The following is a 21720-nucleotide window of genomic DNA, read 5'->3' as shown; positions in this document are numbered from 1 at the left end:
CTTATGTCCAAAGACAGAATATAATAAATTTTATTATTTTTAATAGGGTGTATGAAGCCCATCATTTTCTGTGTCCTGCCTGCTTCTTCAGTCTTTCTACCTGTCTGCCTCCCCAGCCCTCCTCACTATATGCAGTGCTAGAATTCACCCAGTTGACCTTGATCTTCATTGCTTTGGAGATTTGTCAATAATGTTCCTTTCTCTTGGAACTTCTGTTTACCATCCCTCCACCTGGAAGCTCTTACTCATCATTATGTTAATAAATAGTGGTAAATAAGGACAAAAAGAAAGCTGAAACAGTCACAAAGCTTAGAACATCCAGATGTTCTTTACTCTGGAATCCATCTTTAAGGCAGATCCACCATGCAGTTTTTTAATGAAATTAATTTTTAAATAATGTTTATTTTTAAATGTTTTGATGATTTTTTTCAATTGTAAAAGTTAAGCATGCCGCTTAAAATGATTTTGACCTTATTTGATGAAGTCCCAAATGAATCCCCTTTGTATTGAATTTGAATCTTCTGTTTATATTCATACATATTTAGGTTTCTGTTTTCATTTATTGGGTTTTTAATGTGGCACAGATGAGGTTTTTTTCCTCTGCCACTTCAATGATAGCAAGATTTTCTTTCATTCTCTTTCTTTAGGATTCGTACTCATATGTAAGATCCACAGCTCCTGCTGTAGCTTATGATAGTAAGCAGTACTACCAACAACCAACAGCAACTGCTGCTGCTGTAGCTGCCGCCGCCCAGCCTCAGCCTTCTGTTGCTGAGACCTACTATCAGACAGGTGAGTTTATTGACATACCGTCCTTTCATTGTACACTGGTGAAACATATTATTCAAGGTGTTGTTTAATGAAGATAGGCTTTTGAATCCACCTAAACTTGTTGTGTTATATTACCTTGAGAGGCAGGTTCTAGCCATGTCCTTTTTCTGTATAAAAACGCCTTTGAGTCCCAAAGAGAGAAGGCCCTGGAGGCAGTTCATAATAATGTCCTTCTCTCTTGGAAGTGTATTTCATGTCTAGTCTTCAGCTTACAGTTCTTTTTCTGCTGAAATAAGCTGTACAAAAGAAGTTGTGGCAATAACTTGTGGCCACCTGCTTTTTTGCCCAAAAATGCCCAGACATACCTTCCTTTGTACTTAGTGGAGGCCCTGATGGTGGTTTCCATTTTGTGGACCCATATTTTTAATTCATCTTTCTCTGATCTGTAATGACAGTTGGTTTTGTTATCAGTCACTGATAGTACAGTATATATTAATGGTTTGAATGCAGGAACTGTTTTGTTTGCAAAGAAGTCTACATATCTGTAGTCTTTAAATGATGGATTTTTTTCAGAGAAATTTAACTGAGCACCAAAGCTCTCTGAGTTCTGAAAAGTTAGTCAGTTCAGTCGCTCAGTTGTGTGCAGCTCTTTGTGACTCCATGGACTGCAGCATGTCAGGCCTCCCTGTCCATCACCAACTCCCAGAGCCTGCTCAAACTCATGTCCATCAAGTCAGTGATGCCATCCAACCATTTCATCCTCTGTCATCCCCTTCTCCTCCCGCCTTCAATCTTTCCCAGCATCAGGGTCTTTTCCAATGAGTCATTTCTTCACATCAGGTGACCAGGGTATTGGAGCTTCAGCATCAGTCCTTCCAATGAAGATTCAGGACTGATTTCCTTTAGGATTGACTGCTTTGATCTCCTTGCAGTCCAAGGGACTCTCAAGAGACTTCTCCAACACCACAGTTCAAAAGCATCAGTTCTTTGGCACTCAGCTTTCTTTATAGTCCAACTGTCACATCCATACAAGACGACTGGAAAAACTATAGCTTTGACTAGACAGACCTTTGCCAGCAAAGTAATGACTCTGCTTTTTAATATGCTGTCTATGTTGGTCATAGCTTTTCTTCCAAGGAGCGAGCATCTTTTAATTTCATGGCTGCAGTCACCACCTGCAGTGATTTTGGAGCCCAGGAAAATCAGGTCTATCACTGTTAACATTGTTTCCCCATCTATTTGCCATAAAATGATGGGACTGAATGCCATGATCTTAGTTTTTTTAATGTTGAGTTTTAAGCCAGCTTTTTCACTCTGCTTTTTTGCTTTCATCAAGAGGCTCTTTAGTTCTTCGCTTTCTGCCATAAGGGTGATGTCATCTGCATATCTGAGTTTATTGATTTTTCTTCTGGCAATCTTGATTCCAGCTTCATCCATCCCATCATCTCACATGACGTACTCTGCATATAAAGCAGAGTGACAGTATACAGCCTGAAAAGTAGGCAACTCCTGTATTTTTGAAGGACCATGAGAGTGTGGGTAGAGCCTTGAATTAGGAAAGAGTAGAATTGGTTTCTGGCCCTGGTGTTACCAGTATCATGGGCAAGTGATTTTTTACCTCATTTCATCTCTTATTTGTGAACAGGGTAGTTGACTCTGCTCTTTCTAGGGTACTTTTAGATCTAAAATTGATTTTATGAGTCCTTTAGAAAGTGGGTTAAAAGTATTTTGAATTATAATGATCCTGACTTTTCTTATAGTCTCCTTTCTAATGATTTGTGGGTACAGTGAGCTTTAATAAACTTCTGGTTAATTACCAAGATTTGATGGATTATGCTGAAGAGTACTGAATTAATCTTGAGTCAGATTACCATGGTATAGTCTAAAATCTGACACGACCATGTGACTTTTGTAAATTATTTAGCTCTTGGACATCAGGGTTTTCTTGTAAAATGTTGTACTCATCTGTATGTCATGTGGATCAGATTTCATACTATGTGTAGAAAAAGTTTTATAAACTGTTAAGTGCTGTTTATGTAAAGTGCATTTACTTAACTAAGCATAAATGAGTTTGGTCCCTAATATTTGGGCCTTTCTCAGAAAATTAACACTAGTATGCTTTAGTGATCCTTAATAAGGGATTAATTATTAATTTAGTGATGATAAGTCTCATAAGATCCTTAAGGTATTCAAGAGTGTGTGTGTGTGTTCTCAGTCATGTCCGACTCTTTGTGACCCCATGGACTGTAGCCCATGCACCAGGTTCCTCTGTCCATTGAATTTTCCAGGCAAGAATACTGGAGTGGGTTGCCATTTCCTACTCCAGGGGATCTTCCCTACCCAGGGATCGAACTTGAGTCTCCTGCATCAGCAGGCAGATTCTTTAACACTGCACCCCAGGTATACATTGGTTTTAATGTGTTCAAAGGCAGCAGAAAGTTCAAGCGAGACATTAATGATAGCTGTTTAAAAACAGCTGCACTCGAGCTATTGACATTTGAAGAATTAAGTAAGTAGCTCCTTGTGGGTTGTAATTAGCTTGAAGTTCACTATGGACGAATCAATAAAATTCTTTTAGATGGTGTATGAACAAGTTCCATATAATCAAGCATTGAAAATTTTACTGTGACTTAAATTATACTTTGAGGCACTCTCTGTTTTGTTCCCAGTATTAAGTATAACTCTCAAGTATACTGACTAGCCCAAATACACACACACATTCTTTCCTTAAAACTTTATTTATTAATGACATGGTTTAAGTAGTGCTGATATTTCAATTAGTGGCAAATTTTGACAAAATGTCATTTTGGAAATATGTAGAAAGCATCTGGGGAGGAATAGTAATTTATATAGATGTTGTATTTTATGAAGTTGGTAATAAGAATCTTACTCCTTTTATCAAGGAGAAATTGCTAGCATAAAATTTCCAGTTAATGATGTTTATATTTGTTTTTTCTAAGATATTGGTACAGTAACTATACTGGTTCACCTTTCTGATTTTCTTATGTCTCTTTCCCAATTTAGCCCCTAAAGCAGGTTATAGCCAAGGTGCAACTCAGTATACACAAGCCCAGCAAACTCGACAAGTGACAGCCATAAAACCAGCCACACCAAGTCCAGCTACCACTACTTTCTCCATTTATCCTGTATCCTCCACCGTACAGCCAGTAGCAGCTGCAGCTACTGTGGTGCCATCCTATACCCAGAGTGCTACTTATAGTACCACGGCAGTTACTTATTCTGGTAAGACTGATAAACTGTGTTTAAATGAGTAAGCGAATTAGACTCACTAAGAAACTATCTTGGTTTTCTGTGAGATGATTTTACTCCCAGTACAGTAAGAATTGAATTAATTGATAGGTGTTAATACAAATATTTGTACATAGTGTGACAAATGAACCATACTCTTAAGATGTACGCTTTTTTTTTTAATGCCAGCAAATTTTAGCAGAATGTAAAAATGCCCTCTGGGCTTTTAAAACCTTGGGCCTAGCATTGCAGTTAGAGAAAATAACATCTAGTATTCTACAGGGTCATTTCCTGTCTGACTTTTCCAAATGAATTTGAAACTTCAAGGTTAACTTCAGGAAGTACCACTGACAGATTATTTACGTTGTTTTTTCAGCTTGCAAGGAGTTATATCTTCATATTTACCATCAGGAATAAGTAATCTTGAAAATATTGGGGGCCTTTATAAACATCCATAGATGATGGTTATATAACACATCTCTTGGAAGAACAGGGTAGATTTATTTTCCTTAGTAATCATATATTTTTCCTGGCCAAGAATAATCACTAAAACCTTCTTGCTGTGCCCACTGTTCTTCGTAATTTTCCACTGAGGTACTTTGTAGTATTGGAGTGCTTAAAGTCACACATGGCTTTTTTGAAGACACTTAGCCTTGTACTAATGTATAGTTTGTTGTTGGTTTTGCATTTTACTTATTCCTTAGTATGCTGTCTTGTTCCATGGAGGATTTAAGGTGGCATAGGTAATTTCATTTTTCATTTCTTGATGTTTTTTGGTAGTTGAGGTGTTATTTGTTTTTTGGTAGTTGAGGTGTTAGAAGTAGCCACTGAATTTTTTAACGTTTTTTATTTCTCAAAGATATTTTTTAATCTTTTACTCTATGTTGAATGGTGTTAGGAATACAAATTAGTCAGGCATGATATGTTTAGGATCAAGAGTTCATTGTGGCTGAAATACAGGATACACAGGATAACAGGAAATTGAGGCTGGAAATGTCAGCGTGGAAAGCCTTGTATGGTCTGCTGTGGTGTCTTGTCTTTATCTTGTGGGCAGACAGGATGCCAAAGAGAGCTCGAGAAAGGGAGCAATGGGGACAGATTTGTAAGTTAATTAAGACAGACGTGTGGAAATGAACTGACACAAGGAGATATTATTATTCTTTGATTTGTTACTCATGATTGCAGAGATACAACTTTTCTGCCTTTCTCTGGTTAACTAGTTATAACTGTAAATGGAGTTATTTCATTGAAATCTATTTGGACACTTAAGGAAAAAAACCCACATCAGCTTTAACAAATAAGGAATGTGATAGTATCCTTTCCTATTCCTTGTTTTTCTCTTGCATCTATTCTTCCCTTTATCTTTCTGCCTCTCTCAGCCTTTGTCTCTCTCAGTTGCTTGAATATACCTTACACAGCATGAAGATAATTATTTGTTTACTGCTTTAGTATGTGAGTAATATATCATTTTAAAACTTGAAACTATTGATTTGAAAAGGAGGAAAAATTAAATTACTAGGCATCTATTCCTAGACACTAATTACCATGAACTTTTTAGTGCATGTCTTCCTATACTTTCTTCCATGGGATTATGCATATATAAACATCATGGTTTCTTTATAAAAAGTGAATTTTGTCTTATATGTACTACAGTGTAAACTGCTTTCCTTGTTGTGAATGCCCTAAGTATAGAGATACACCATTCCCTGGTTCATGTTTTTTCCCCAATTTTAGGAAATTTTCCTTCTGCAGAAAAGTGAAGAAAACAGACAACAAATGCCCATACAACATTTACCTAGATTCACCAAATATTATTTTGTTACATTTGTTTAGGTCTCCTCTGTTTAAACACATTTTCAAACGGTTTAGCAATGTTTCCTTGTTTTCTAAGTTGCCAATGACATGGTGCCTTGCCTGGAATTCTTCCACGTGTATTTCCTAAGAATAGGAGCATTCTTTTATATAACCAAAATGTAGATAAGGAATTGGACATGGATATTATCTAATAAATTTTCTTCAGTTGTCCACAAATGTCTTTTATGGCTGGACTTTGTCCATAGTTGATGTATTTGTGCTTTGTCTTAAATCAGGGTCCAGTCAAGGATTATAGATTGTATTTGGTTATTAGTTTCATTTTCCTTTGATGTAGAATAACCCCTGGGGCTTCCCTGGTGGTTTAACAGTAAAGAATCCACCTGCAATGCAGGAGACCGTCTGCAATGCAAGAGATTCAGGTTCAATCCCCGAGTCGGAAAGATTCCCTGGAGAAGCAAATGGCAGCCCACTCCAGTATGCATGTCTAGGAAATCCCATGGACAGAGGAGCCGGGGTAGGGGGGGGCCCGCAGTCCACAGGATCACAAGAATTGGGCACGACTTAGCAACTAAACCACCACCACCACAGAATAACTTTTATTTTTATATTATGTCTTATGACCTTGATTTTTTTTTTTAATATTATTTATTTACTGTTTGGTTGCGTCAGGTCTTAGTTGCGGCGTCCCGGGCCTTCGTTGTGGCATGCCGGTATCTCTCTGGTTGCCGCAGACTCCAGAGAGTAGAGGCTCAGGCTCACTACAAACACAGGCTCCAGAGAGTACAGGCTCAATAGTTGTGGTGTGCAGGCCTCGTGGCATGTGGGATCTTAGTTCCAGGAACAGGGATCAAACCATGTCCCCTGCGTTGGAAGGTGGATTCTTAACCATTGGACCACCAGGAAGATCCCAGCCTTGATGTTTTTGAAGAGTTCAGACAAGTTGTCTTGTAGAATAGCTCACAATCTGGATTTATCTGATTTCTTTATGTTTAGATTCTGGCAGGTTTTTTTAGTCAGTAAAACTACCTGTGTGAGCATTTCATTTCAGCACATCAGGTACATGTAATGAAATGAAAGTTGTTCATTCATGTCCGACCCTTTGTAATCCCATGGACTGTTCAGTCCATGGAATTCTCCAGGCCAGAATACTGGAGTAGGTAGCCTTTCCCTTCTCCAGGGGATCTTCCCAACCCAGGGATCGAACCCAAGTCTCCCACATTGCAGGCAAATACTTTTATAGCTGAGCCACAAGGGAAGCCCAAGAGTACTGGACTGGGTACCCTATCCCTTCTCCAGCGGAACTTCCCGACCCAGGAATCAAACTGGGGTCTTCTGCATTGCAGGTGGATTCTTTACCAACTGAGCTATCAGGGAAGCCAGCCATGTAATAAATAATGTCAGTTTATTCCTTATTAATGGTGTCAAGTATAATCACTGATTGAAGTAGTGACTACCAGATCTTTCCATTTTAAAGATACCTTTTTCCATTTTGTAATGAACCAAGTTATCTTATGAGCCTGTTAGCCCAGCTATCTTTCTAAAGTGTTACATCCTTTGAAAATCAGTAACTGACTCAAATTCTCCATTGGTGAATGAAAAATCCTTTTACTAAGAATCAGTGTGAAAGGAGTTGGATTCTTAGAAATTCTTCCCTGAAGAAGAGTCCCGTCACCCCTTCTTTTTTGGTGTTACTATGGGCTGCTTTTTTATTCAGTTTAGTATAATCCATTGCTTTCGTTTTTCTTTTTGAGGCACACAGTGTCCCAAATTTGGATAGTAAAAGATCCTTTTCAAACCAGTTCTGAGTCTTTTGAACTTGGCATCATTAGTATTTGAGCATTTCTTTCTTTTCTGGCACAGTAAGATGTTACTCTGCCTTTTCACTATTGCATCCCTAATATCCAGCATAGCACTTGACATAGGGTAGGAGATGAAATCTCTGAGAAATTTTTAAAAATACTTTAGAAATTCAGTATCTAGGCTTCCCACACTCAAGCTCTATAACAAAACATCAAGAAGTAAGAACTGAAATGGCCCTTATCACCTTATAACCTATGCAGAACAAGACAGAGTATTAAGGAATAAATAAAATGCAAAACAACAATAAACTTTGAGCCTTTCCTGCCATAGACTCACAATTAGCCATTTCACAAAGAAACCTTGGTTTCTTGTATGGCAGTGGTATTTAGAAACAAAGATCTACGCTTAGAAAGACATAGTTTTTAATGACTTTTATTGTATGCATGTGCTACTTTTTAAAGTTTCTGTTGGGGACATTTAGTTTCATATTTTAGTTTCATACCCAAACAGCATTGGGTAAAATAATCATTTTATGTACAGATTTGTGTGTTTGCTGATTGTTTTCCTCAGATAAATCCCTAGATTTGTAACTGTTACATCAAAGAGTATACACATTTTAAAGAACATATGATACACAATGTGAAATTGCCATCCGAAGAGATCATTATTAGGGCTTCTGAGTTTTGTGTCTGCAGTTTTATATCAGCTATAGCTCAGGTCAGCTATTCTTTTTATCTCTTATTGAAAATGAATTCTACAGTGTTGGTACCTACTAAATGATGGCTTGCGATATAATGTATTTACTGCTGAGGTGGTAGTCTTTGTTTCTGATACTATACCTTTAAAAATTATATTCTAACTATTCTAATTATACAACTTCTTATTTGACAAGTGTTTATAATGTGATTTTTAAGTGAAATTGTTTTAGCTTTTCAGAGTTGAGCTTTTACTTAATTTAGAGACATAGCATTATATTTATTTTCCCATAATGCTTTACAGGAAATGTATATGTGTTTGCTAGTAGTTATAGGAAATTTAAAGAAGATCCCTTAGCAGAGTTCCAGAACCTTCAGCATACCTTTCAGTTTATGCTTTGATTTTTTTTAAAAAGCTGAATAGTAAGCTATAATCAAGCTTACCATTTATTAGTTTTAGACTCAATTCAGTTCAGTCGCTTAGTTGTGTCCGACCCTTTGTGACCCCATGAGCCACAGCACAACAGGCCTCCCTGTCCATCACCAACTCCCCGAGTCTACCCAAACCCATGTCCATTGAGTCAGTGATGCCATCCAACCATCTCATCCTCTGTCATCCCCTTCTCCTCCTGCCGTCAATCTTTCCCAGCATCGGAGTCTTTTCAAATGAGCCAGCTCTTTGCATCAGGTGGCCAAAGTATTTGAGTTTCAGCTTCAACATCAGTCCTTCCAGTGAACACCCAGGGCTGATCTCCTTTAGGATGGACCGGTTGGATCTCCTTGCAGTCCAAGGGACTCTCAAGAGTCTTCTCCAACACCACAGTTCAAAAGCATCAATTCTTCTGCTCTCAGCTTTCTTTACAGTCCAACTCTCACATCCATACATGACTACTGGAAAAACCATAGCTTTGACTAGACGGACCTTTGTCGGGAAAGTAATATCTCTGCTTTTTAATATGCTGTCTAGGTTGGTCATAACTTTCCTTCCAAGGAGTAAGCATCTTTTAATTTCATGGCTGCAATGACCATCTGCAGTGATTTTGGAGCCCCCCAAAATAAAGTCAGCCACTGTTTCCACAGTTTCCCCATCTATTTCCCATGAAGTGATGGGACCGGATGCCTGGTCTTAGTTTTCTGCATGTTGAGCTTTAAGCCAACTTTTTCACTCTCCTCTTTCACTTGTCATCAAGAGGCTCTTCAGTTCTTCTTCACTTTCTGCCATAAAGGTGGTGTCATCTGCATATCTGAGGTTATTGATATTTCTCCTGGCAATCTTGATTCCAGCTTATGCTTTTTCCGGCCCAGCATTTCTCATGATGTACTCTGCATATAAGTTAAATAAGCAGGGTGACAATATACAGCCTTGATGTACTCCTTTTCCTATTTGGAACCAGGCTGTTGTTCCATGTCCAGTTCCAACTGTTGCTTCCTGAACTGCATACAGGTTTCTCAAGAGGTAGGTCAGGTGGTCTGCTAGTCCCATCTCCTTCAGAATTTTCCACAGTTTATTGTGATCCACCCAGTCAAAGGCTTTGGCATAGTCAATCAAGCAGAAATAGATGTTTTTCTGAACCTCTCTTGCTTTTTCGATGATCCAGTGGATGTTGGCAATTTGAACTCTGGTTCCTCTGCCTTTTCTAAAACCACCTTGAACATCTGGAAGTTCACGGTTCACATATTGCTGAAGGCTGGCTTGGAGAATTTTAAGCATTGCTAACGTGTGAGATGAGTGCAGTTGTGCTGTAGTTTGAGCATTCTTTGGCATTGCCTTTCTTTGGGATTGGAATGAATACTGACCTTTTCCTGTCCTGTGGCCATTGCCACGTTTTCCAAATTTGCTGACATATTGAGTGCAGCACTTCACAGCATCATCTTTCAGGATTTGAAATAGCTCAACTGGAATTCCATCACCTCCATTAGCTTTGCTGGTAGTGATGCTTCCTAAGGCCCACTTGACTTCACATTCCAAGATGTCTGGCTCTAGGTGAGTGAGTGATCACGCCATCGTGATTATCTGGGTCGTGAAGATCTTTTTTGTACAGGTCTTCTGTGTATTCTTGCCACCTCCTCTTAATATCTTCTGCTTCTGTTAGGTCCATACCATTTCTGTCTTTCATTGAGCCCATCTTTGCATGAAATGTTCCCTTGGTATCTCTCATTTTCTTGAAGGATCTCTAGTCTTTCCCATTCTATTGTTTTCCTCTATTTCTTTGCATTGATCGCTGAGGAAGGCTTTCTTATCTCTCCTTGCTAATCTTTGGAACTCTGCATTCAAATGGGTATATCTTTTCCTTTTCTCCTTTGCTTTTCTCTTCTCTTCTTTCACAGCTATTTGTAAGGCCTCAGACAGCCATTTTGCTTTTTTGCATTTCTTTTTCTTGGGGATGGTCTTGATTTCTGTCTCCTGTACAATGTGATGAACCTCCGTCCATAGTTCATCAGGCACTCTGTCTATCAGATCTACTCCCTTAAATCTATTTCTCACTTCCACTGTATAGTCATAAGGGATTTGATTTAGGTCATACCTGAATGGTCTAGTGACATTAGTGAATGGTCTAGTTTTCCCCACTTTCTTCAATTTCAGTCTGAATTTGGCAATAAGAAGTTAATGATCTGAGCCACAGCCTCAGTTTTCTCATCTGTAAAGTACATATAGTAATACCTGCAATACCTACTTTATAGTTCTGTTCTGAGATATCACTGTGTCTGGAACACTGCCTCTTGTAATATGGATTCTCAGTTTTCAAAAAACCTAGGGAATTCCCTGATGGCCCAGTGATTAGTACTTGACCGCTTCATTGCTATAGTTCAATCCCCAGTCAGGGAACTAAGATCCTGCAAGCCATGCGGCATGGCCAAAAAAAAAAACCCCCAGAGCCTAGAAGTTCTGATCAACATTGTAGGATGCTGCTGATCTTATTCTCCTTTTCATTTTCTTGATACATAGTTCATGAAGCTGCATTTTAAGTGGCATGTTTACAGTTCCTGCACACAAGTAGTCATTTGGAAATTTTCAATTAATAAAAATTTCAGAATCTTATGATTCTGATTTCCCATGCATCTTAACCTTCACCTTTCCAATTCGTGTTTTCTTAACTATGTAAGATATATTAAAGTGAGTGGGTCATAAGTCTTTACTCCTCAATATAGCAGTTTGCATTTGAGATACCAAAAAGTTCAGTTTTCCTTAAGTAGTTCTTCTGTGCTATCATAGCAACTAGGAATCTCTCTCTTGAGCTTAACTTTTGACCCACTCATTTCCTCTTCAGGGGAAAGGATGACAATTAGGGAGTCCAACAGATTTCCAGGGATCTTAGTTTAGGAAACAGTAAGTTTTCCAGTTTTAACATAGGGTTATAAATAAAATCAGCAGCTTTGTCACATGTAAAGCTTTTATAAATTTTTAAATCTATGAATCACTGCACATAAACAGCTTGTATATATTATATCTGTAGCTAGCTTAATGTGCTTATTCATCAAAGACTTTGAACAATGGAGGGATAGAATTGATACATTTAACCAGAAAATTCAGTGCTTTTTTACCTTTTGGAAGGTGAGAATCAATGTTTTGGGTTCTTTATTTCAAAATCTTGTCTTTTGTTGTCCTGATGCTCATCAGAACTCCCAACTCCATATTACAGACTTTTGCCAAGCTTTAGTCACCTTACCTTTCCAAACCAGCTTCTGTCAGCTCCTTACTTTTATTGACTGTACAACCCCTTCAGTCAATCACTGGGATTCAAAATCTTGATGTCATCTTTGTGTAATTTCCTCTTTCATATCTTTTATCCTCTAAACCACCAAGCACGTATAGTCTTACTTTCATGACTTTCTTTTTTTTCCTTTCTGTATTCTAGTTCAGACTTTTCTTCAAACCCAGCACTTTCTTAATTGTATTCAGAGGAATTCTGCTTGGGGAAAATACTACATAACAGTTCCATAACCACAGAAGTTTATCAGACAGTCTGTCACAGCCTTCCAAAAGTACTATAAGCCTTCTTGAAAGCATTGACCAAATCTTATCCTAACCAACTGGCGTGTATTGTGTAAATACTTGGTTGGTTGACTTACATTAGAAGGATGGTAAGTAACATTTTTCTTAGGTTCTGTGAGATACAATTTATTCGTAAATGTGCACATGTAAACCTACCTTTTTAAGCAGAATGTATTGGGTTTAAATTCCCATCATTTTTCTTGGCCTTTTGCAGGTATGTAACATAATTTTTGTTTAATTTTATTTGTAAGGTACATCTTATTCAGGTTATGAAGCAGCAGTGTATTCAGCTGCATCCTCCTACTACCAACAGCAGCAGCAGCAACAGAAGCAGGCAGCGGCGGCGGCGGCAGCTGCTGCTGCAACAGCTGCCTGGACAGGGACCACCTTTACTAAAAAAGCACCATTCCAAAATAAACAACTGAAACCAAAACAGCCTCCCAAACCACCCCAGATTCACTATTGTGATGTCTGTAAGATCAGCTGTGCTGGACCACAGGTACGTATGTTGTATGCTTCACCATGAATCTTCAGTGGTTGTCCTTGATAGTTAAGTATGATTGATTATTATAATTCTTGTGCCTACAAAGAAAGTTTACATTTTTCTCTCCTGGTAGCTTTTAGTTAACACGTACATATTTCATCAAATGGCCGTTTTTTAAAGGTTTTTGCATTGAGATATAAGAATTCTACTAAGAAAAATACAGCAAAAATAATTATGAATGTTAATAAAAAGTGGACAAATTGAGCTTTTCTTTAGGAAGGATACTTTGCTCTTTAAATAAAACTTTTAATTTAGCTTAAAAGTTTTATATTCAGATTCGTTGGGATTTGGGAGTAAGATTGAAATTTTATTTCTTTTTTGGCATTTATGACTTACTTTTTAAGGCCTTTATGTAAAATTCTTGAACTCAGACGATTGGCTATTGATTTTCTTAGTTCTTCAAGGTCCATATTGAGTGTATGAATAGAATTTTGTAGTCAAAAAAGGATGGCCATAGAGATAGTTAAGTTTTATACACTGACATTAAAGATGAGAAGACTTTGTCAGATGTAAATAGCAGAAGTTGCCTTTCTCTGGTATTAAAAATCCTTAAGCTATTTTAATAATCTGTAATTTTAGGATAACATTTATCATGAGACTGACTTTTATATAGCTTTATAGAATGACTTGTTTCTGTATACTTATTTCCTCCATGAGGGTGTAGGGACTTTGGGAATAAGAAAGCTGTAGGAAAGTGTCTTTTTCAAAAATATCAACCAAAGAAGCATGCAGAACCTCTATTCCTTTATTCTGTTTTTTTTTGTTGTTTTTTGTTATTGTTTTCTTGCTGTTGCTAAACGTGAAATAAGTGATTTAGGGAAGGATCTGTTTATAAAATCTAGTGAGTTCAACTCCCTTCCCAACTTTATTTGTTAATACTTACTTTAAGAGTGTCTATAGTGTTTATATAAAAATTTGGTAAGCAGTTTGGCAGACAAAAGGCATAGTATTTGAAAAGATCAGATTTTGAGTCTTTAGTAGTTTCTTCCAGTTACATCGTCTCTCACCCTTTCCCAGCCTGTGTACATGCTTTTAAATTTACTAGATCAGTTCTGTCTGCTTTTCACTCTCACCCTTTCCCAGCCTGTGTACATGCTTTTAAATTTACTAGATCAGTTCTGTCTGCTTTTCAATATAGAATTTGGGAGTTATTTTCAGTTGTCAGCATTCTCTGAGTTACACCAAATTAGAGACTAGTTTAATATATGTGGCTGTTAAGATAAGACCTTTTTTTTCCTATTTTAAGTCTGGTAGAAAACAGTTTCATTGTGATAACATGCTTGGGGGAGAGGAGACATGGGGAATGTTTGCAGCAACCCAGGACTAAACATGAAAGGGAACAAGAATGTTGGCTTTAGTATTTGAGGAGTGTGTCCTACTCAGTAATGACTGTTTAGGGGGAATGATGATGTGGTGGCAATTACAAATGTTAAGAGACTTGACTCTGTGGTAACATATAAAAGGATACAACAGAGCTCTAGGGTGATAAGTTAATAGCATTTAGAATCAGCATATATATGCAAGGCTGACCATTGATTTGGAGGAGCTGGATGGTTACACAAGAACAGGCCAAGAGTACCTCTGTTAAGTCAGAGGCAGTGCCGTAAGGGGTTAATGAACCTATGGAGAAAAATACCGTATGAATGAGATGGTGAGTTAGAGTCTAGTGTAGATAAAAGAAAGGAGACTAAATTAGTTCCAGTATGAGGGGCCGTTGTCCAATACTGTTTCTGCGACTTGACTTGTGGCCTTGGGCAAGTTGGAGACTTTAAGTCAATTGTCTGGGCTTTTGTTTCCTCACTTCTGTAATAGGGACTTGTCCCTAAATAATTGAGGTTCACACTGCTTCACGGAGCCACTTTAGGCTGCTGCAGATGGTGAGAAGAGAATCAGATGGATTGGTCTTAGGTCTTCCTCTTTTGTTTGAAAAACGGTAACTTTCCTTGTGCATAAGATTTCATTTTGAGAAAGGATTTTCTTGTTTCAAACTTAGAAAATCATTTTAGGTAACCTCTAAAGTCCCATTCAGCTCTGAGATTCTATGCTATCTATGCAATTTTACGCTCATCATATGTGTGTATGCTGCTGCTAAGTGGCTTCAGCCGTGTCCGACTCTGTGCAGTCCCATAGACGGCAGCCCACCAAGGCTCTGCCATCCCTGGGATTCTCCAGGCAAGAACACTGGAGTGGGTTGCCATTTCCTTCTCCAATGTGGGAAAATGAAAAGTGAAAGTGAAATCGCTCAGTCGCGTCCGACTCTTAGCGACCCGGTGGACTGCAGCCTACCAGGTTCCTCCGTCCATGGGATTTTCCAGGCAAGAGTACTGGAGTGGGTTGCCATTGCCTTCTCCAAAGCCTGGCTCTGGGAATATGTGTGTATAAAAAATTTTTAAATAATATAGGAAATAATAAACTGGCCCCACTCAAGGTCCTTATTGACCTCCTCACATTTTAATTAAAACTGCCTTACTCGGTCACTGACATTGAAGACAATTTTTAATATATACTTGCACTATTTTCATGGCTAGTATTACAATAATGTTATGTTTCCTTCAAAAGAGATACAATTCTGGCAGTTAAATACTTTAAATAGACTTTTGTTCAGGGTGGAATGGATTCTAACACAGATTGTGAAAATGCATTCTTGAGTTTTTTCAGATGCAACTGACTTCTAAGTCAATTTTATAGGTAATCATACCTGCTTATAAAGAGTCTTGTTACCATGTAGTAACATTTTTTTTTCTTCTCATGTGGCAGATATATTTTTCCTCCCTCGTCATAATCCTATAATTAAATAATTTCTTTTGGAATGATCACTCTTATTAGTCTCTACCCAACATTTTACATAAGCACTAAAAGATGTAAATTCTTTCAAACTGAGAGCAGTTACCTTATATTGATATTTTGGCTATGTATGAAAGTCCTTTGTTAAGTAAAGTGTTAGGTAAATGTGTTCTTGGAAAACAAGGTACAGAGAACCACAAATACGTCGTGTATGTAGGGAAGCCACGTGCTCCTGTTCAGTTGACTTTTAAAATGGTGTAGTGCTGATATTTTAATGAGTATTAGAGATTGGAAAGAATAATTGCAAATAATGTGGATAGAAAAGTAGTGAAGCAAAATTATTCTTTTTGTTTGAGACAGACTTATAAAGAACATTTAGAAGGGCAGAAACATAAAAAAAAAGAAGCTGCATTGAAAGCCTCACAGAATACCAGCAGCAGCAACAACTCTACTCGTGGGACTCAAAATCAGCTACGTTGTGAGCTCTGCGATGTGTCTTGTACAGGAGCAGATGCATATGCTGCCCACATTCGTGGTGCTAAGCATCAGAAAGTAGGTGTTCTTTTCCCACACACCCTTATGTCTTAACTCTCTTTTCTTTTCCATTTTTGGTAGGGGTTGGGGGTAAAGTAAAGGAGCCTTCAAAATTTGAAAACTTTTGAGGGTATTTTACATGCCTAATGTATATATAAAGATGACATCAAATAGTCATTGCTTAAGGAAGGAAAGACTGATGACCCTTCTTCTTAAAATTAAACTTGGTCGTTTTTTTCCCACCACCTGAAATTGAATCATGTAGTTGTTTTCCGCCTTCTGTTTTTAAGTATAGGTTGGTGTGCATGTGGCCAAGTCATTTCCTCACCAAGTGGTAGATGGAATATGTATCCGAATCTGTTTCATACAGATTGTTTTCAAAGAAAGAGTTTTTACTTAAAAATGTGTAAGAGAAAAAAATACAACAGAAAAATATGGTTAAGATTTTCATTTTATAGGGTCTTTTAGGCGAACTTTTAAAAAAAAAATCTACATTCTCTGAGTTTTCTGACAGATAAATGTGCTTTTATTTTGTAGGTGGTTAAATTACACACAAAACTTGGTAAACCCATTCCTTCAACAGAACCAAACGTTGTTAGCCAAGCTACTTCTTCAACAGCTGTGTCTGCTTCAAAACCAACTGCATCTCCTTCAAGCATTGCAGCAAGCAATTGTACTGTGAATACTTCATCAATTGCAACTTCTTCAGTGAAAGGTCTTACAACTACAGGAAACTCGTCTCTTAATAGCACAGCCAACACTAAAGTATCAGCAGTGCCTGCAAATATGGCTGCCAAGAAAACATCTACACCCAAAATAAACTTTGTTGGCAAGTACTGAAGATTCTGTGTTCCTTCTAACTCTGTTAAAGTGGTATTTCTCCTCCACTCCAGGACTAGCTCTTCTACTTACACAGTTGTCTTCTTTTCTGGGACCTTATTTAATCACATATCCGTATTTTTTTTTTCTTGAAATTTTTTCAGTTCCATTTTCTTCAGCCATAGACTTAAAAATATATACGTATGTATTTTACTATTCTTCAGGCTGCTAACCTAATTCTTACTTTCTCTACTTCCTATCCATTCCTCAGTCTCTTATAAGTGTTTCAACTCTATACCCTTTTCTGAAATCACCAAAAACCTACTTGCCACATTGAATGGCCAGTTTTCAGTTTCATCCTGTTCAGCTCTCTAACATTTGAGACAGTTGACTGCTATACGTTAAAGCTTTAGTTATGTCTCTGTCTCTCTAGTTTGGGTCCACTGACTCCTTCCTCAGATATCTTTATTGGTCTCTGGCTCTCATGTTCATTAGCTTGGTAGTATTGCTAAGATTCTGATTCTGACTATCATCTCACTCACTTAGTATTCATGAGTGGTCTTATCTATTCCACTGTGTATGCAGTAACTTTAAAATCGTTTGGGCAAATTCAGAACGCCCACCTGAGTTCTAGAACCATCTTTTAGGTATTTCCTGGTCATTATCTGTATGGTTCTGTTCATGCCTGTTAGTATCTCTTTCTAACATTTTATCTCATCACAAGAGTCCTGTGAAATAATCTCATAAAACTGCTGCTTTTTCACATGAAAAAGTCCACTGACGTTTTTTCTTGTTGCCTCTTCCAGTTGTTTCTAATCCTTTTGTTTCTATCACTACAATATTCTCCAAAAAGTGTTTTTTCCTCTTCATAGCCTCTGCTTTGTTTTTAGGCCTTCAAAGCTTCTTCCTCAGAGCTTTGTCTCTTATTGCATCCAGTTTCTGCAACACTTTTGTCAAAGTCATTTTGTAAAAAAAAAATATGTATCAAATTGTGTTAGTTTCCTGTTTAAAAATTTTCTGTGGCTTTCCCCTTGCCTATAAGAAAGATGTCTGTATTCCTTAATTATGTCATCCAAGTCCTTTCACAAATTAACCCCCTACCTCAGATATCATTACCTCTACCTCGGTGCTATGCTGTGCTTAGTCGCTTAGTCGTGTCCGACTCTTTGAGATCTCATGGACTGTAGCCTGCCAGGCTCCTCTGTCCATGGGATTCTCCAGGCAAGAATACTGGAGTAGGTTGCCATTTTCTCCTCCAGTGGATTTTTCCAACCCAGGGATCAAACCCAGGCCTCCTGCATTGCAGGCAGATTCTTTACCATCTGAGCCACCAGGGAAGCCCTGTACCTCAGTGATAAGTCCTATTGAATTACCAAGTCTTTTTTGAATTTACCGTAGTCTTTTTTTTTTTTTTATGTGTTTATTTTAATTGGAGGCTTGTTACTTTACAATATTGTGGTGGGTTTTGCCATACATTGACATGAATCAGCCATGGTTGTACATGTGTCCCCCATCCTGAACTCCCCCTCCCACCTTCCTCCCCATCCCATCCCTTCCCTCAGGTTCGTCCCAGTGTACTGGCTTTGAGTGCCCTGTTTCATGCATCAAACTTGGACTGGTGATCTATTTCACACATGGTAATATACTTGTTTCAGTGCTATTCTCGCAAATTATCCCACCCTTGCTTTCTCCCACAGAGTACAAAAGTCTGTTCTTTACATCTGTGTCTCTTTGGCTGTCTCGCATATAGGGTCATCATTACCATCTTTCTAAATTCCATATATATGCGTTAATATGCTGTATTGGTGTTTTTATTTCTGACAGACTTCACTCTGCATAATAGGCTCCAATTTTATGCACCTCATTAGAACTGATTCAAATGTGTTCTTTTTAATAGCTGAGTAATACTCCATTGTGTATATATACCACAGCTTTTTTGTACATTCGTCTGCTGATGGACATCTAGGTTGCTTCCATGTCTTAGCTATTGTAAACAGTGCTGCAGTGAACATTGAGGTACACGTGTGTTTCAGTTCTGTTACCATAGTCTTCTTAACTCCATGTTTTTGTGTTTTGCTTGTGCATACTATTCTTTCTGTTTAGACATAATTCTCTTTTTTTCTGCCTGACCAGTTCATACTTACCACTCTTAAGCCCAGCTCTGTTGTCATACTTGCTGAAGCTATTCCTAACTGGATCAGGTTAAAGGGTAGTGGCTCCTTTCCTTTACATTCCCACAATACTCTGTTAACACATTGTACTATAATAATGTGTATATTCCCTTAAATTGTTGGCACCTCAAAGACAGCCACACTGTATTATTATGTTACTAGAACTTAGGATAGTGCCCAGTTCCATGGCAAACGGATATAAGCATGATTTAGGCTTAGACACTACTATTTCAGGTACTTCCTATTTAGTTTTTAGGTGCTTGATGTTATAAGAGCCATGGTGAGGACAGAGAGGACCATTGACTATTATGAGAGAGAGAATGGGAAGATTGAGACATATATTTCATTAATAGCATAAAAAAGCCAAATGGTTTATATAGTTCTTCAAAATTCTGATCTATTTTATGTCAAGCAGGAGTTTGTTGGTAGGAAAGATCAGAACTTTATCTGGAGTTCTTGTATCAGTTCATACATTATACAAGAAGAAAATTAAAATTATTGTAATTCTTTTATGTTCTAGGTGGTAATAAGCTGCAGTCAACAGGAAATAAAACAGAAGACTTAAAAGGAACTGAATGTGTTAAAAACACTCCTGTCACTTCTGTACCAATTCCAGAAGTAAAGCCAGACACAGTGTCAGAACCAGTCACACCTGCGTCTCTTGCTGCTTTGCAGAGCGATGTGCAGCCAGTGGGCCATGATTATGTGGAGGAGGTATTGATTTGAGAATACTCCTGTTGTGAGATTAGATAGGAAAGACATGTGTCACGTGCTTTACATGTAAAATTCAGTTATATTTTATGTCTAGATTACTTATAAAGGGATATTGAAGGGATCTTTGTTGAAGGTTTTGTGTTGTTTTTTTTTTAAGCCTGCCCTTTGAGCTTGCCTAAGTAACATCACAATTTTTTTGTTAACTTTTCTCTTTCCCTGCTGACACCATCACTGTAGCGTGTGAAGTAACTTTCTGTTGGTTTGGCAGGCCTTTTAACGTAACCCTTCTACTGTGCTGAACATAAAAAGTAAAAGTGAACAGCAGAAATGACGAAGATAGCAAATTTCTTTCTGAACAGTTTCATGCGTAAAATTTAGATTGCTGATTTAACAGATAACTATTTATTTGATTTCTCAAGCTGATTAGAAAACTATTCCTGTTTTACAAAATAACTTAATAAATGGAGGATAAGGAGTATCAGAAGGGACTTGATAGATATTTGCTGTTAGTGGAAAGACGAACATACAGTGGTGTAGCCCTATTCTGCTTTTGCTGTATTGTAGAACAGTTGAACAGAACAAGTTCTCTAAATTTCAGTGTCTACATCTGTAAAATTTGGGTATCTCCCAGTGAAGATGTGAAGCTTAGATCAAATAAAGTACCTAAGCACAGTGCCTAGCATATGGTGGATTTTTGGCAAATATTTATTTGTTCCTTCATCCTTTTCCATCAAGAAAAATTACTTATTGAATTCTTTGTTTACAAGATGGAAAACTGGGCTGTGTAGTTTATAAGTCAGTCACATGCAGTTTTAATTTAAAGTTATAGGTCTTGGGAATTTCCTGGAGGTCCAGTGGTTAGGGCTCCTTGCTTCCACTTCACCGGGCGTGGGTTTCATCCCTGGTCAGGGAACTAAGATTCCACAATGCCAGCATGATAAGGCCAAAAAAAAAAAAAGACATTTAAAGGTTAATAAACTTCTAAATAAATAAATAATAAATTTAGCTGTTAGTAAGACTTGGTTGTCTCAAAAAAAAGTACAGCCAGATCTGGCCAGAATACCTTAATCACCAATGATACTGGTTAAGTAATCTTAAACTTCAGAGGATTGTGTTTAGAACCAATCTTTAGAACTTGCTGAAGGTTTAATAACTTTTAATAACATTCTAGTCTGCTTGTCTTCCTAACTGGTTGTGCAGTTAGAAAAAAATTGACATTGGTTTTCAATAAAGTTGTATGTGTATAAAGTCTTGGGCTTTGTAGAAATAAATGAGAATAATGCCTTTGATCATCTTTAGCTCCATTTCCAAGAACAGTACCTGGCAGGAGCAGGTATTCAATAAATATTTTTTCAAGAATTGAAGGTGTCTGTTGCATTAAAATCTAAATGTTTACATATAGAGGAAAATATTAAAAGTTAACTATAAGAGCCAAATACACGGTAACACATCTTGCATGCTACAGTTAAAAATTCTAACCCTGTTCATTTCTGTAGATTATCCTCTTCAAAAAGTATAGACATTGCCCCCCACCCCTTTTTCTAACTTCAAATTCTGAAAGTTATTTACAACTCATGAGATGGGTTTATAATTGAAATCTTCACCTGTGACATTCCTGTTGTGATTTCTTGACTTTTTTCTTTTCCAACATCAAGGTACGAAATGATGAAGGAAAAGTGATTCGATTCCATTGCAAATTATGTGAGTGCAGCTTTAATGATCCCAATGCGAAGGAGATGCATTTAAAAGGACGAAGACACAGACTTCAATATAAAGTGAGGAAAATTTCAGCTATTTTTCTCTTTCTCTTTTTATATGGCTTGGACCATT

General features: G+C 37.6%; 1 protein-coding gene across 5 annotated transcripts in view; it reads left to right on the top strand.

The window, feature by feature from the left end:
* Positions 1 to 21720, top strand: part of ZFR (zinc finger RNA binding protein) — an 83051-nt gene that overhangs the window by 24752 nt on the left and 36579 nt on the right. For all 5 annotated transcript variants that reach the window (XR_014062521.1, XR_014062520.1, XM_081521424.1 and 2 more), the window contains 7 exons: positions 648 to 792; positions 3796 to 4014; positions 12576 to 12823; positions 16013 to 16204; positions 16724 to 17015; positions 19697 to 19890; positions 21546 to 21665. Coding sequence is in view for 3 of the 5 variants with exons in the window: in XM_081521424.1 (XP_081377550.1) it covers positions 648 to 792; positions 3796 to 4014; positions 12576 to 12823; positions 16013 to 16204; positions 16724 to 17015; positions 19697 to 19890; positions 21546 to 21665 (1410 nt within the window). In the remaining 2 variants the exon portion in view is untranslated. The remainder of the gene's footprint in view (positions 1 to 647; positions 793 to 3795; positions 4015 to 12575; positions 12824 to 16012; positions 16205 to 16723; positions 17016 to 19696; positions 19891 to 21545; positions 21666 to 21720) is intronic.

Source organism: Giraffa tippelskirchi, chromosome 8, assembly GCF_054371585.1.
Source record: "Giraffa tippelskirchi isolate mGirTip1 chromosome 8, T2T-mGirTip1v1.2.pri, whole genome shotgun sequence".
Lineage (NCBI taxonomy): Eukaryota > Metazoa > Chordata > Mammalia > Artiodactyla > Giraffidae > Giraffa > Giraffa tippelskirchi.
The sequence above is the reverse complement of the archived record's forward strand: the minus strand, read 5'-3'. Positions and strand labels throughout refer to the sequence as shown.